Source organism: Mustela putorius, unplaced genomic scaffold (genome assembly GCF_011764305.1).
Source record: "Mustela putorius furo isolate JIRA1106 unplaced genomic scaffold, ASM1176430v1.1 tig00003942_pilon_pilon_pilon, whole genome shotgun sequence".
NCBI lineage: Eukaryota > Metazoa > Chordata > Mammalia > Carnivora > Mustelidae > Mustela > Mustela putorius.
This window is the reverse complement of record NW_025422087.1, coordinates 17,087,607-17,102,235: the sequence shown is the minus strand read 5'-3', so window position 1 is coordinate 17,102,235 and position 14,629 is coordinate 17,087,607. Positions and strand designations below refer to the sequence as shown.

Sequence of the window (14,629 nt, the reverse complement as noted above, 5' to 3'; positions counted from 1 at the left end):
TACTGTCACTCACATGACGCTTCCTTTAATTAACTCATGGAACCCTCCCAATAACCTTATGAGGTAAAAACCAACGTGCCCTCTTTTATAGACAAGAATCTGAGAAACAGAGGTGAAGGGACTTGCCCAAAGCCACTCAACTAGCAAATGGCAGAGCTGGGATTAAAATGTGGACAGTCAAGCTTCTGAGACCACATTCCTTACGAATTATCGGCTTCTCTGAGTGTCTCTATACTAACTGATTGTCTGGAACAGAGCCCAGTTGATAAGTTACTCCTTTTCTATGATTTCCTGTCAAATGTCCAGAACCTCAAGCGGCCTCCAGGATGAGAGTGCTCTGAATTCAGAGACAGGAGCAAAGGAGGCTTTAAGCAGAAACGTCTGGGACGTGTCCCCCACTGCCGCCTCAAGATATCTATAAGCCCAAGTTGAGTGGGACAGCTAGGTGAGGTCTGGGGACGGACCCTTCTGGTTTCTGGAAGCTTCAAGGCAGAATCAGTACATTTGGTGACTGTTGACTCAGGATGCAAACCATTTCCATGGTCTGACAGAGAGTTCCAGATCATAAGCAAATGCCTGTATGGCCTCTGCAAACAGAGATAAGCATTCAAATTCACTGTCAGCCAAATGTTCTGAGTTTTAACATCCAAAAAATGAAAATTAGGAAGTGTTACTCTGCACTGAGAGAGTTGCACATGGAATTCTAACCCAAATAAGCATGACCTGTTATGTAAAATAAAAAGGCTGGTTTCTCTTGTTCGAGGATGAAATGGGAAAAATCATCATAATTGTGAAATTTTAAAATGCTTTTGCAACCCCCTTCCCCATCCCTGTAAGCAAAAGAGATAATGTCAGGGGGACATGGCCTCCTGAGTCACGAATCAGCCTTCTCCCCGCCATGAGGAAACCTCTTTAGGCTCCCGTCCCTCTGTTACCTGTGAGGGCATTTGTGTCGGCCTTCTTGCTCTCCTGGTTGCCTCTCTCAGCCCACACGTAGACTTTGTACGCCTCTCCTGGCTTCAAGCCTGTCAGAATGGTGCTGCTTTGCTCCCTCGGGATGGCCGTGTCCTTCGTGTCCCCATCGGCAGAAGTATAGCGTACCACGTACTTATCTATGACAGCCTGGACGGGGACCCAGGAGACCACCGCTGTGTCTTCTGTCACCCGATCAGTGACCACATTGGTTGGGCTATCAATTTCTTCATGAAAATATGAGAAAGAAAAATTAGAGAAAGACATGTGGTTGGTCAAGGTCATGGTGGCTTCAAGCTCTAGTTCATCCGGGTGACCTAGTTCTATAGTCCACACACTGTAAGAACGTCTCTCTGTCCTCTGTGACAGCTGGACAACTGGCCTCGGCTTGAACCCCCCCACTGAGAAAGGGTTCCCTGAGGAACCAACAGTCCCTTCCATTTTGAGATCACTGAGCACATTACACATCAGTTCCCACAAATGTAGCCACCAGAAGTGGAACTCCTTCCAGAGGTACACGGAACACACCTCATGCTCTTCTGGGAGACCCTCCAGCAGGTATTCAAGAATAGTTACCACTCTCCCTCCTAATTCTCCTCTTATCAAAACACTTGCACCGCTTCATTGTATGCATTTGTATGTTACTAGCTTTTACAGCGGTATACCATATCATGCCATACCATACCGTATCATATCATATCAAACTTCCAAATTACAGTTTCTAGACCTGGCCTATCGAGACTGGCCTCTTTCGTTCCCTTATCAGGGAAAAAGCCCCAAAACTCAGTCCAATCGTTCAACAATTCACTGAGCATCCATTCCACGCCAGGGAATGTAAGGGCACTCAGGAGTCACCAATGAAGACAATGAGCAGAAATCCCTGGCTATACAAAATTGATGTTCTAGAAGGACCGACCCAGAACAGCATGTCCTCTGTGTCCTGAACACCTCACTCCTCAACAACCTATCCTCAGCCCACAGCCTCGGGAAATCCCTATGCTTTTTCACACGTGCCCCTGCTAACCCAGGGGTTCTCGACTTTTGTCAACACTGGGTACCTACTAAGTACCAACTCCAGAGAGTTCATTTTAGAAGGTCTCAGCTATGTGCTGGCATCTCTGCCGAAAAAGAAACAAATATGCAAAACTCAGCAGGTGATTCTGATGATATCAAAGGTTGAGAATCCTCATGTTCAGCCTCCTCAGCCCCTTTCTGCATATAAAATACATTTCCCGAACCCAATATTTATTCTTGTTATAGTTTATCTTGCCGACTTCATTCATAATTTAGTCTTTCACTTAACATGCTGATTTTCCTTTCTGGCTTATCATTTACAAACCTAATAAGTAAGTCAGCTGAGAGAAGCGGCCATCAAGGTCACAGATAAAGCTCCCTCACAGAACAAAGGTGAGGTGTGCCCCAAGAACCCTGCCCACATGCAGAGCTGTATCCGTTTGAGTAAAGACACACAAAACAGCTTCTTACTCCCAGAAATTCAAGCAGTTTTGTTTCCTCCCATCCCACTCTAGTTCTCCTGGCTCAGAATTCCCCAGCAGAGAAGTTACAACTTTTTTCACGTTGACTAGAATTACCTTCCTCAAGCACAATGGCAGTGTCTTACTTGTGTGCAAGTTCCATCACTAGAGGCAATGAATATCTTGTTTAATAAATCAGCTGTCACTGACTGAGCATATACTAAATGCAAGGTGCTTTCCACACATCACTTTATCAAACCTCATAGTAATAACTCAAGGCATTATCAGATGCCCCATGTACTAGTTTGGAAAATTAATAATAGTGATAAGTTTTAGGCACTAACTGTCTACCAGGCTCAGAAAGGTTAGATGACTAGCCCAAGGTCACTCGGCTAGTAAATGAAGTCACTTACACATTCTACACACATTCCTCAAATGCCTAGTTGAAGCTGGGAATTCAATTTAAATCAGTTATAAATTAAAGTGTGTTCCCCTCCCTACCCGGCAAATAAATAAATAAATAATTAATTTAAAAATCTGTCAAAATGTGACCTTATTTGGAAATAAGTTCTTTCTAGAGATGAGCAGTTTAAAATATGGTCATTAGGGGCACCTGGGTGGCTCAGTGGGTTAAGCCTCTGCCTTCAGCTCAGGTCATGATCTCAGGGTCCTGGGATTGAGCCCTGCATCAGGCTGTCTGCTCAGCGGGGAGCCTGCTTTCCCCACTTCTCTCTCTCTGCCTGCCTCTCTACTTGTGATCTCTGTCTGTCCAAAAAAAAAAAAGAAAGAAAGAAAGAAAGAAACCTGCTTTTAAAAAGGGGGGTGGTGCCTGGGTGGCTCAGTGGGTTAAAGCCTCTGCCTTTGGCTCAGGTCATGATCCCAGGGTCCTGGGATCGAGCCCCACATTGGGCTCTCTGCTCAGCAGGGAGCCTGCTTCCTCCTCTCTCTCTGCCTGCTTCTCTGCCTACTTGTGATCTCTGTCAAATAAATAAATAAAATCTTAAAAAATAATAATAATAAAATGAGGTCATTAGAGTAAGTCTAATCCAATATGCCAGGTGTCCTGTAAGAAGAGGGAGTTCGGACACAGAGCCAGACGCATACACACAGGGAAGACGATATGAGGACGCGGAGAGAAGCCAGCCATGTGGCAGGAACACTGCATCTATAGGGCAAGGAAGGCCAAGGACTGCCAACAAACAGCAAAAGCTAGAAGAGGAGAGGAATGATTTTCCCCTAAAACTGTCAGACCACATGCCCCTGCAGACACCTCGATTTCAGACCTCCAGCTTCCACAACTGGGAGACAATAAATTTCTATTGTTTTAAACCACCCAGTTTTTGCTCCTTTGCTACAGCAGCCCTAGGATACCAATAGAGCTGACCCCTGAACAATGCAGGAATTAAGTCCCTCAATTCTTCTGCTCAGTCCAAAAGCCACCTGTAACTTCTGACTCACTAAAAATGTGACTCATAACCAAACACTGACCAGAAGCCTCACTGACAATATTCGAGTGACACATATCTTGTATGTTAGATGTGCCGTAGACTGTATTCTTACAATAATACCTCCTTTTTCTTAGTTTTCTCAGGATTTCTAGACTACTTGGTTTGTCTGGGGGTTTTTCCCAATTGTCACAAATCTCAAAAAAATTTCCCATATATTTATTGAAAACAATCTGCACACAAGTGGGGACCCGGCCGTTCCAATCCATGTTGTTTAAGGATCGACTGTATAAGCAATGAACAGAATAAAGACTCCCTCCTATGGGATTTACATTTTCCTGAAGGAGATGGACGATAAACAAGCGGTGATGGTATTAGGAAGCCCAATAAGGCAAGATATAGGAATAGAAATGTTGAACAAAAGATATCTGTGAGTTTAGATAAGGAGGTCAGGAAAGAGCTGGCTTGCTGGGAAGGGAACATCTGAACAGAGACTGAGATGAAGTGAGGCAGTGGGCTAGGAACCTCATTCTAGGCAAAAGGAGCAGCAGGTGCAAAGGCCCTACTCCGCACATAAAGGGAACAGCAAGAGGTCAGAACATCTGGACAGAGTCAGTGATGGGGCTGAGTGGCTGCAGGGCAGGCCTGGAAGGTGAGGGCTGAGTGGACTGTGGACAGCCTTCAAAGACTGTGGCTTTTGCATTGAATGAGATAAGAAACTTCTGGGGGGTTCGCACAAAAGAATGGCATGATCTGACCTGCATTATCAAAGGATCCCTCTGGCTGCCGGATAGAGTAGGGGTCTAGTGGGTTGACAGTAGAAGTCACCTGGGAGGCCACCCCAACAGCAGGAGAAAACAGGAATGTGGACCAATGTGTCAGGGATGAAAGCCATGAGAAAGTTTGGATCGGAGAGATTTCAAACATACACTTGTCAGAATCTGCTGACGTTACTGATGTGGGACACAAATCCATCTTTCCATCATTCCACGTTATTTTGAGGCCTGAGCGATTTGCAGACGGGGCTGACCCTTTACAGAGATGGAGGGCTTGCGGGGGGGGGGGGGGGGGTTGAAGAAGAAGGTGGGGAGAATGGGACCAAGAATTTGCAACTGGACGCCTAAAGTGCCAATATGTGAACCGTTCCTCTCTGTGGACGACTGTGGAAGTGGAAGGCATCTCCACTTTCTATGTCCCATGCAGCACTAACACCAGCCTTTTCTTACAGAAATAAGAACAATCCATAAATAAAATCAAGTGTGATCTGAAAGGTTCCTGCAATCCGAATCCAGCTGCAGCCGGGGACCGAAGCTCACAGTGACAGCTGGAACAGGGAAATAGTCTTACACTCGGGCTTTGGGGAGAGCCACTGGGCTGAGCAGGCGGTGCCACAAACAACAGGGCTACATCGCAGGCCTCTGGAGGTTCAAGCAAGCTCTCAGAGGATGCTCGGGGGACAGGGTGCATGAGAGAGAGAACTCCTTTCCCACCCTGTTCCCCTTTCTATGCAAAGCATGATTCCGCACAGGACAGGGAGAGAATGAAGAGAGCCTCCAAAGGTAACATGTGAATCTGGGAAACCAGAGCTGACTTGGGAACGGGGACATTTAGAATGGGAAGTGAGGACGGGGACAAAGAGGACAAGAACACCCTACATCCTGCCTCTTAAAGTCCCTGGTCCTCATAGTCTCCAAAAGGACCTGTAGCTGTACACCCCCATGGTCCCAGGAGTGCCCCCCACTAGCCCTCCCTGGCCCAGAGCAGTGCTCAGTACCATAGCTGCGGGACCCACAGCACAGACCTCTGCCTTGCGGGGTCAGGGACCTGTGTGTGCGGCCCTCTCGAGAGCCACTGTACCCAAGTGAGCATAACCAGCCCTGATACACCCTGTTCCCTCAATAGTCCCAGAGCACTCGAGGAATGGAGGGCCAGGAAAGGCATCTTGGCGATGGAGAATAAGAGGGATAAGAATAAGAATCCTCCCATGCCAGGGTTCCAGAGACCCAGCCCAGAGAGGACATCCATGACCTTGACTTCTTCAAGGTCATAAAGCCAGTTAGAGTCCCGGCCAGCCTGGAACTCAGGACTCTGTCCTTTCTTTCAATCTCTTAACAGGGACACCCTGAGCCAAAAGGAGAGTCCTCATGGAACTGTTCCCTAAGGATGGGAACCAGACACTGAGATGCAGAAGCCAGAGGACAGCCTCAGTGATGGGACCCTGATGGTGGGCCACATGGCTGGAAGAAGCCAGCTGAGCGGGCCAAATCCTTCCTGTCTGCCAAGAAGGGATGTGGGGATCAGAAACAGTTTTTCCATGGAACAAAGCCTCCCAGTAGCTGCAGACAGACGGCTGAATCACAGATGAGTCACAGTGGGAACCTTGATGAGGAGACAGGCTCTCCTTCCCAGGTCTCAACTTCCTTCCCACCTGCTGGACCCTAGGCTGCCCTGATGAGACCTTTGTCAGGGCCATGGAAGGTCAGAAATGCATAAGACAAGACTTGGGAGGTAGACCTTTACACGGCATGTGTTAGAATAAAGGGCATCCCCTGTTCAGAAGATCTAATTGACAAAACTGAGCGGACAGAGGAGACTAATGGAGAGCTCTAGGCACACCGGGAAAGTCTAGTCCCCTTTTTAATGAGATTTGCCACTAGGCTGGGGAGGGCACGGCTGTCCTCAGTCTGTGCTGGAACACCAGCCTCGCATGTCCCTGCTCTAGCCCATGGCCACAGGTCTTCAGAATAGCTTTCTCCATTCCCAGTGGCTACTTCTGAATCACCCAGTTGGCGTAGTGGAAAATGGCACAGCCAGGATCTAAAATCTACAGGGATACGGGCTTGGGGGCAAAGACAGGGGATAGGGCTTTATGCCCCTATTTTGAAAGTGAGTTTCTGGAAAGTGAGGCCTTCCTTTGGACTGCAGTAGCCATGTGTCCCATCACCTTGCTTTCTCAGCCTCTTCCCCCATTGCTTTCACTGTGGCAATAAAATTATCCTGAAGGCCTTATTGGTAGAAAATGTGTTCAGAGATCAACCTCTCTTCCTGCTCTCCTCTAGCTTTGCTTCTGGAAAGCTTGTGATCTGACCTCAAGCAAACACATACAAATGCTATTCACTGGTTCACCCTGACTCTCCTAAACTTTGTGGGCTTCCACTTTTCCCATGTAAAATGGGAATAATAATGTGTGGAATGCTATTGTAAGGACCGAAGATAATGTGTATGGAGCCCTAAGCACCTAGAAAAACAGCGGGTACTCAATTGATGAAGATCATGGTTGTTTTTTCAGCCACTGGGAGCACGTGGGTGACTGTGTATGAGGCAGGAACTCTGGATGTTGACAGGTTCATCTTGCAATATGAAGGAGCTGAAGAGGGAAAGTTTTAGGGCCTGGACCACTTCAAATGCAGCAGTGTGTCTAGAAGGTGGTAAAAAGTGGAAAAGATCCAGAGAGAGGCAAAATTGCTATTTCACAGCACCGTCAAAAGAAACGTTCTATGAAAATTGTTAACACGTGAGTATGCAAGGATGTTCCGCTGTGCATGGGAGCTGGTGGGATTCTAACAAAGCAAGCAGTCCTTTGTTCCGGACTCACCACAGAAAAGCATGAATCATGGAAGTTAAGAAAGCACTAACAATAATGTAAAAAAAAAAAAAGAGGGACTTTAAGCTCGTTTAGTCCAACCTCTCCTTTTACAGATGGAGAAACTGAGGACAAAGGGGTAGCATCACGGGTAGCATCACCTCTTAGTTGCCTGCCCTTCCTGTCGTTGGAGGTGGGATGGCTGGGAGTGTCTGGCGGTGAAGTTCAAGGTCATTCCCCCTGAAGACGATGGGCTGGTTGATGCTTGCTACTCTGAAGCTGACCTGTTTCGGAAGCCTTGCCTTTCCAGAAGATGCTTCCGTGCCCTCTGAGGGCCTTAACAGGGTGAGGATTTTCAATTGACCCCTTCCCTTTTGAGGATTAGTTCCCTGAGTGACTTGTTCAATGGAAAATAACTGAACTGTGTCCTTTCTTTCCTGCACATGGTTATGCTGTTCTTAGATTATGGTGTCTTTTTCCATCTCAGGCAATGCAAAATATTTGGAGAAAAGAGAGATTCTTTTTTTTTTCCCCCGTTAAAGGAATGAACAGTCTAGCCAGGTTTGAAAGTGTTTCCTGACCTTTCCTGACCTCAGAAATGATTGTGTCTTTTTTTTTTTTATGTTCATTGGACACATGACACAAATTTATTTGCTATCCAATAAAATATCCCATCCTGCTTCGAGAATGTAATTGACAATAAAAACACTCCTTGAGTGCTCACATTCTAGTTGGGATAACATACTTGAAAGGTTAACTAGCAATTCAAGGCCATGTGTGATTAAATGCTCTAAAAACTCAGAGGCAAAAACAGTTGCTATTTAATGTGGTCCCACATGGCTTCAGTGGAGAGGCTAAGGTTGGAGCTGAGCCTGGAAGGATGAGTGATCTTATTGCTATGAGCCCCTGAAAGGCGAGGACCGGGACTTTTCATCTTTGGAAGAATCTAGAGGGACCATGTCTCTAGTGCCTAGCAGGACTCTGCAATTTATTTTTGTTGAATTAATTGATAGCTTGAATTAACTGAATTCCCGACTGAATTAATGGATTGCTAGAGGTAACTGTGGAGGGTTTCCTAGGCTGGTGGAACAGGAAGGAACCCATAATGCAGACATGAGCCTTTTGTGTTAAGAAACCCCAGCAACAGGGACACGTGGGTGGCTCAGTTGGTTAAACATCCGACTCTTGATCTCAGCTCAGGTCTTGATCTCAGGGTTGTGAGTTCAAACCCTGTGTTGGGCTTCATGCTGGGTATGGAGTCTACTTTAATAAAAAAAGAAAGAAAGAAAAGAAAAGAAAAGAAAAGAAACTCCAAGAAAAGTCCAACAGCAAGAAGGTTTTCCACTGGAAAAAGGAGGAGTAAAGAGAACAACAGCCCAGATGTTCACAACCACTGAGGCCAAGATACAGGGGTTCCTCACTGTCCTAAATCAACGAGAAATCGAAGACATTTTTCTAGTTAGGAGGTAAACAGTAGGAGAATTAGCCAGAAACAATGGGTGAAAAGGTAAAAGTAGAAGGCACTTTAGTTTTGTGATCACTGAAGTGGATATCCTAGGTTCAAATCCCAGCTCTGTCATTCTTTGGCTAGGCGATCCTGAGTTTAACTTCCCAGGTGTTGTTGTTTTTTAATATGTGACTTAGAAATAATAGTAGGACCTACCACGCAGTTACGGTAAGAACTACATGGGATCCATTATGAGAAGTCCTTCATTCGCATAATGCCTGATGCCTAGGACATTCTCAGTGAATTCACAGCTAACAAGGAAGCCCTTGCCATTTTCCAGCCCACTCGAAGTCTTCACCCGTCCACTGCTCAGGCAGGCTGCACAGTCTGTATTGTCTCATTCCTAAATGAAGTTACAGCTTAGCTTTCACAACTGTCTGACTCTAGCTTTCACACTACAGATATGCGATCTGTTAGGCAACCCGAAATAGCGAATTCCATTCCTGCACCGTCTCACCACCCTGGCCAGCTCCTGCCAAGAGGGAATCAAAAAGAACTAAAACGCGTTTCAAGAAAGTCTCGAAATTCAAAGATCCCTTCTTGGTCGGCTTCGAGGACTAGCCTCCCCCGGGTGGCATTCTTGTCTAGCTCACCAGTTCCTTCCCACCTTGGGGTGGCAAGAGCTTCGCCATTGCAGGAGACACACCATTCCGCACGGACTCAAGCATTGGCTCAAAACTCAGAGCTACGTGGATTTTGGTTGCATATATGACTACAGAGATTTCTAATTCTTTTCCGACTCAGAAATGACAAATCTATTATCAAATGTTACTGATTTATAACGTCTGTCACTATTGATGTTTTCGCAATCCACAGATGTTAAATATACCACTGCTCCCACGTGAGAGTCTTTAAAATCTTCTGACATTTTAAACCAGTGTTTGCATGTGATCATCAGGAAAAAAAAAAAAAACACAGGAATAAAGAGAAAAAAAATTACAGATCACCTGTATTAGGTAATAGGGATCTGTGTGCCTCGGTCCAAGATACTGAGTAAAAATATTCCAGGGGTAAAAGCTAATAAAACAAGCAGAAAGGTGTCCGAAATGGTCTTTCCCCTTGACTCCAAGATCCTGGGGGAGATTTTCAATGGTAAGACACATTTCAAATAGGAAAAGTTCCCTTCCCCTCCCCAGCCCCACAAAACCGAAGTCAGTACATACAAATCCCAGTGTTCTTATCCAGAGAGGAGTCAGCCAAAAAAAATATCAGAAAGCGAACTTGAGAAGTGGGCACAGTGCTTCTACATTGCTCCTACCTGTCCTGCCGTTCAGGAGAATCGGCTTGCCCTCCAGTTCTCCTTTCATGGGAACAACGGTGATCTTGTATTCTGTCCCGGGCTGCAGACCTGCCAACAAGTAGCTTGGTGAGTTTGGGTCCCCAGACCCTTGCCCCTAACCTGCTCTCCCCAAGGATTTCCCTCGTGGGAGGAGGGGTGCTTCTCACGCCAAGAGGAATCTAAGGCAGAGAAAGAGTGCTGGGGCCAGGAGTACGAGGCACCATCAAGGCGCTTCAGGGGGTGCGGGGGGCCAGAGTAGATGAAGTGAACATAAGGGAACTCCTTTGTTGGGCCGCCAAGCACTGATTTCCCAATTTTATTTACAGCCCAACTGGCTTTCTGCCCCCCAACAATCCTTCTCCCTCAAAAGTTTCTTTCTGCCTCATTGTAATAATTAGCCTAATCGTATCCCATGATTTTCTTCTCTGCATTGCCTTTTCTTGTCTGTTTCTCTGTCGCCGTGGTTGGAATTACTGCTCTAGGTGGCCCAGACAGAGCAGTATGTGGGAGGCACACACGCTGCTCTCCGCTCCGCAGACACTGGGAAGCCCAAGATGTCCTTTCAAGATGGAGGGCACACAGCGGACAGCAGAGGAGGACGAAACCGTGGAGCTAGTAAGCTCAGGGCCCCCTCCCTTGCATGGGCTACTTCCAAGGGTAGTTCTTTAGGTATTCATGATTGTGTATTATATTCCTTAAAGAGAGCCCTGAAAATTCTCCAAGCTTTGGGAGTCACAAAATGTGAGCCAGCCCTGCAGGGCCCTGTTTCGCTAGCGGCCATCGGATTTTCAGCTCTCAGTAGATTGACTTGGTCAAATGGGACAAGGATCTCCCCACCCAGGCCACCCAGCATCACTCTTCCATGCACCATGCCAAATAAACCAGTCTCTCTTTCCCTCTCTCTCTCTCTCTCTCTCTCTCTCTCTCTCTCACACACACACACACACACACACACAGAGAGTTCTTTCAAAAGGAATGTCTACACCGACATATCCACCCTGAGACACAGACACGGTTTTTAAGAGGACATTGGGCTGTCCTCTGTCAGCCAGCTGCTCTGAGATTCCAGAGTCAGCTCTGGGATGCTAGAGCCTGTTCTGCAGGTCAACCAACTGGGCACTTGTCTGGGAGTTTCCAGAGTCAGAGTTCAAGGGATTCCTAGGGCCCCAGGACCTTCTGTGCCCACTGTCCCCACCTCAGCATCCATGGCAAACATCCCAACATTCCCAGTGTTGGCTCTTACCGGTGATGTCATAGCGACTCTTGGGGTCACTGCTCTTGGGCACAGTGACCTCGGCCACCTCCTGCCCTGTGAGGGGGCCGTATTGCAGCTTGTAGTAGTCCACCTCAGTCGGGGGGTTCTCCCACTCCACATCAAGCGAGTTCTCTGTCTCATCCGTCACCCATGCAGTGCCAAGAGCAGCAAGATCTAGGTCAGGTGTTAGAGAAGGTGGGAGAAAGCAGTGAAGGGAAGAGCTCAGGCATGTCTGGAGCTGTCATTGGCCTAGTAAGGTCAGTGGTCTTTCCAGACACACTGAGAACATGCTTCACCCCAGCACACATATCCTTAACAGGCGTCTTAAAACTACCAAAATAGCAAATAAACTGTTGGCTCTCACATTATCCACGGAGGACAGACTATCTTCTGAGAAAGCCTCCTACCTCCCACCCCATCCCATCAGATGCCATGCTGCCCTCCCTGTCAAAGCCGCCATGGGCCAAGCCCTGGACCGCACGTCTCTAGCCAGCCATGCAAACTTCCAGACCCAGGGGTCAGGCCGCTCTGAATGAAACACACCCTTTAGCTGCAGCACTGTGCCCTCAAAGACAATCCCAGGAGAAGCTCAGCTTCTCCCATGTAAAGTGTGGGAATGCTTTTGAACTTATCTCGAGTATAATACTGATAATACAACCAGTCTCTTCCTCCATCTCCCAAGTTACAGCTCCTCTTTGCCTCCCACATTCTCCTGTAAAGACTAAAATAAGGGGTGGGGGGAGGGAGGCACCTGGGTGGCTCAGTGGGATAAAGCCTCTGCCTTCGGCTCAGGTCATGATCCCACAGTCTTGGGACTGAACCCCGCATCAGGCTCTCTGCTCAGCGGGGCGCCTGCTTCCTCCTCTCCCTCTTTCTACCTCTCTGCCTACTTGTGATTTCTGTCTGTTAAATAAATTTAAAAAAAAAAAAAAAAGACTAACATGAGGGAAAACTGTAAAATAGGTGAATTTTAACTTGGTCCTCCTGAGTATCTTCGCTGTGCCTTCTACCAGAGTTTAGACCTGGTGACCTCAGCTGCCCAACCTGTCCAGCCTGCAGAGGAGAGTTATTGGACTTACTGTACTTATTTATTCATAGTCAAGTATTAATGGCTAAATGTTTACCCTTCCACTTGTAAAAAAAAAAAATGAAATTATAATGATTCATGCAAAGGAATGGATCACTGATGTGGTTCCAAGGGAAGAACTTTTGGGCTGGGGAGGGGACTGGGTCTTTGAGAGCGGTGGGTTCCAATGGCCGTATCCAATGGCCATATTCAACAGCCATATCCAATGGATGTCACCTGACCTGAAGTTTGAAGCCCCTAAGCTCGCAGCCTTGCCCCTTCCTTGCTCACATACCCATTTTCACTGCCTTGGTGGTGCTCCCTTGTCAAGGACATGGGACAGAGAATTTGTCAAGGACATGGGACACAGAATTTGTGCATCAGGCAGGGGGTGAACTTGGTGCTCTTGAGGTCCCTTGGGTCTGAATGTTTCTGATTCACTCTGCTATGAACAAGAATCTCACAGAGCCTTTTCTCTGAAGAATTTCCTCCAACCTACTGGCTTCCATCTCCCAGCCTCCAGCTTCTTCCTTCAAAGATAGGAATTCCTTGAAGGAACAGGTCAAGAGGTCAGTAATAAAAGTGACTCAAGGATCACAGAAGGGACCTATACAGCTCACAAACGAAAAAGCAGAGACTTAATGAAAATATTCAAGATTATTATGGAGATAGGTGCCTTTCAGACTGGGATTTCCCTGAGGAGGAAGCAGAAAGGGTTTAACATGGATCAGATTAGAAAGAAAGACAAGCTTCACAGCTGCAAGATTTCACAAGTCCCTAGTGTAGAAGCCAAGAGGGGTTACTAAGACTTTCAGAACAGCTGTCTCTGCTCTTCATTGGGAGCTGGTCTGGTTCTCCCAGGTTAGCTTGGGTGCACTCCCACTGAGCATAAATGATTTCACAGAACATCAGCATCAGAAAGGCCACTGTGTGGTCATGATAGCTGAAGACAAAAGAAAGCCATTCCGTAATCATGGCTGAATACAGGCAAAAGCAGGAACACTGTCCAAACCACAAAAAAAACCAACATTCTCTCCCCTGACTAATACGAGTGACTACCCTTCTTCTCTGATGATGTTTTTAGCCTCCCTGTAGTTGGCTTTTTCTAGAAAAGGTTCACTAAGTTACCAGTCATGGAGTTTACTCCCCTTGACGAAGGCATGCAAGCCAAAGCAAACCCCTACTGCCTTCAACTTCCCCCCAATCACCCAACACAAGCCCCAATCCTTTTCCAGTCCTTTCTAATGCCCTTCTTGAGACATACACAGACCCTGTGGTGTGTTGTCCCACACCAACAGTCAATAAACCCAACCTGCTTGACTCCAGGGGTGTCCCAAGGGGCCTATGGCCGGAGGGGGTCGACAAAGGCAATCACAGATTATACCCCCAGGATGACAGGTCCTTCACGGCCCTTTCCAACATGGAGCCATCCCTATCCCCACCACCGAACAGGATAGGCAGCTTGATGCTTCTGCAGAGAAAACGATGGGCCCAAAAGCCCAACCACCTGGGTCTCCCAGAACTTTCCCCAGGAGTTTAGTGAAAGGTAGAGGCAGCTGATTTTTATCAGCATCTAAAACAGTGGCTGGTACAAAGTAGATGTTCAGTAAAATAAGATGAGTGAATGAAGGGATCAGAATCACTCAGATTAACTGGGTTTCTCCAAATTCCTGAAGATCTAAGCTGCTTTAAGAACTTTCATGAGAAAACAAGAATCTCTAAACAGTAAGCCATGAGGCTTGTCTTTACAAACACTTTGGTAGTATTTGGTGGTGCACTGGAGACTCTGTCCCGCCAAATCCATCTTCTGTCCTCCTGTGTATCCCAGATGATGACTGCTATGAATTGGGTTGGTCAATCCCCTTGCCCTCTGGCTTCTTGTTACGTTCAACCAGTGAGTTACCAGGAGCTCAGAAGGCAGGATAGAGAGTTCCTGATCTCCTTCCCTCCCTTCTGGTAAGGCCATGAGAGATGGCCTGCATCCCTACCCAAATGGCTTCCTCAGACAGCCCTCTCCTATAGCTCTTTTTGGGTCTCACTACCAATT

At 47.0% G+C, this 14,629-nt stretch overlaps 1 protein-coding gene across 2 annotated transcripts in view; it reads right to left on the bottom strand.

Annotated features, from left to right (window-relative positions):
* Positions 1 to 14,629, bottom strand: part of TNN (tenascin N) — a 58,617-nt gene that overhangs the window by 33,621 nt on the left and 10,367 nt on the right. For both annotated transcript variants that reach the window (XM_013061206.2, XM_013061204.2), the window contains 3 exons: positions 11,505 to 11,690; positions 10,241 to 10,330; positions 936 to 1,199 (listed from right to left, as the gene is read on the bottom strand). In XM_013061206.2, coding sequence (XP_012916660.2) covers positions 936 to 1,199; positions 10,241 to 10,330; positions 11,505 to 11,690 — 540 coding nt within the window. The remainder of the gene's footprint in view (positions 1 to 935; positions 1,200 to 10,240; positions 10,331 to 11,504; positions 11,691 to 14,629) is intronic.